The sequence below is a fragment of the Nanorana parkeri genome, unplaced genomic scaffold (genome assembly GCF_000935625.1).
Source record: "Nanorana parkeri isolate BGI_ZX_2015 unplaced genomic scaffold, ASM93562v1 scaffold2525, whole genome shotgun sequence".
Lineage (NCBI taxonomy): Eukaryota > Metazoa > Chordata > Amphibia > Anura > Dicroglossidae > Nanorana > Nanorana parkeri.
In genome coordinates this window covers 5,074-7,059 of record NW_017308793.1, presented here as the reverse complement: position 1 = coordinate 7,059, position 1,986 = coordinate 5,074, and the positions used below count along the sequence as shown (strand labels likewise).

Sequence of the window (1,986 nt, the reverse complement as noted above, 5' to 3'; positions counted from 1 at the left end):
AAATAAATATTATTATTATTGAATCCCAGGTTTTGCAGAGTTCTCAGGCTGGTAGGAAGCTGCCTCTAAAGTTTGGGGGAGCCCAGATTTGGGGGGCTCAGCTCCATCCAGCCTGCTCCATATTTGGATAAGTACAGGGGGGGAGGGAGATTTGGTGCTGGAGTCCTGTGGAAAAGTCTCTGCGAGCTGATTGGCTGCTGGCTCCCCTTGCTGTGCCCTGATTGGTCGGAAGTTGTGGAAGAGGGTGTGGAGAGCTGCCAGTAAAAGCTTAGCTCGCAGAAAAAAGTTTGGAAAAGTTTTCCATAGTTGAGAAAGAAGTCCAGGAGAGCAGAGCTGAGATCTGAGCCTTCTCCACCCCCAACCACCCTCCTCCTTCCAGCCCTGGCCTGGCAGAACCGGTACCCGGGCATTGGACCTACACTGGCCATGAGCTGAGGATGGTGCTGAGCTAAAGGCAACTGTGACTGTGAGCCGTCCACCTCCAGGGTGACCCCAGAGCCCCCATCCTGCCTGCTCAGATCTCAGCATCGATGATGCAGGCTCGTTACTCCGTGGCTGACCCCAATGGCCTGGGGGTCGTGCCCTACCTGAGCGAGCAGAACTACTACAGAGCGGCGGGCACCTATGGCACCATGCCCACCCCGATGAGCGTGTACCCCGGGCACGAGCAGTACTCCTCGGGCATGAGCAGGTCGTACGGACCCTACCACCACCACCAGCCTTCAGCACCCAAGGACCTGGTCAAGCCACCCTACAGCTACATCGCCCTCATCACCATGGCTATCCAGAATGCCCCGGATAAGAAGATCACCCTGAATGGCATCTACCAGTTCATCATGGACCGCTTCCCCTTCTACAGGGAGAACAAGCAAGGCTGGCAGAACTCCATCAGGCACAACCTGTCCCTCAATGAGTGCTTCGTCAAGGTGCCCAGGGATGACAAGAAGCCTGGCAAGGGCAGCTACTGGACCCTGGACCCCGACTCCTACAACATGTTTGAGAATGGCAGCTTCTTGAGGAGGAGACGGAGGTTCAAGAAGAAGGATCCCAGCAAGGACAAAGACGACCGCCAACAGAAGGAGCCTGGCAAGCTCCAGGGTGGCATCACCAGCTTGGAGGGCGGCAAGGAGGTCCACCATGACAAGAAGATCGTCATCAAGAGCGAGTCTCCAGAACTTCCACCGGTCATCACCAAGGTGGAGAACCTGAGCCCGGACGGTGGCAGTGCCATGCAGGATAGCCCAAGGAGTGTTGCCTCTACCCCTTCTGTGTCCACCGACAGCTCCATCCCTGACCATCACCCCTCCAGCAATGGTTTGTCGGGCTTCAGTGTGGAGAACATCATGACCATCAGGACTTCGCCTCATGGGGAGCTGAGCCCGGTGCCTTCTGTGCCCCACCGGACAGGTATGGTGCCCTCTTTGCCCCTGAACTACGCCCAGAACCAGCCCTCCATCTATAGCCAGGCCTGCGCTCAGGGCATGGACTCCAGTGCCAGCTACCAGTGCAGTATGAGGGCCATGAGCCTGTACACCGCGGACAGAACTGGGCACATGTGCGTGCCCACTACACTGGAAGAAGGCATCTCAGATCACCACAGCGGAGCCTCGTCCCCCCTTAACTCCATGAGCCTCAGCTCCAGCCAGGAAGGGGCCCTGTCCTCCAGCCACCACCAGCAAGGGGGCACCGCTGGGCAGACCCCATCCTGGTACCTCAACCATGGGGCAGAGCTCAACCACCTCTCCGGGCACACCTTCGGCTCCCAACAGCAGACTTTCCCCAGCGTCAGGGAGATGTTCAACTCTCACCGCCTTGGCATCGAAGGGTCAGCCTTGGCAGAGCACCAGGTGGGCACCAATGCCAGCTGCCAGATCCCCTACAGTTCTGCCCCCTCTATATATCGCCATAGTAGCCCTTACTCATACGACTGCACTAAGTACTGACACCCCCCAATGCCAAGGCATCCCCAATCCAAAACTGGCACTT

At 57.7% G+C, this 1,986-nt stretch overlaps 1 protein-coding gene across 1 annotated transcript; it reads left to right on the top strand.

Moving 5' to 3' along the window:
- Positions 1–519: 519 nt before the first annotated feature.
- Positions 520–1,954, top strand: FOXC2 (forkhead box C2). The gene has a single exon (XM_018573762.1). The coding sequence runs from the start codon at positions 531–533 to the stop codon at positions 1,941–1,943; it is 1,413 nt and encodes a 470-aa protein (XP_018429264.1). The 5' UTR covers positions 520–530; the 3' UTR covers positions 1,944–1,954.
- Positions 1,955–1,986: the final 32 nt, after the last annotated feature.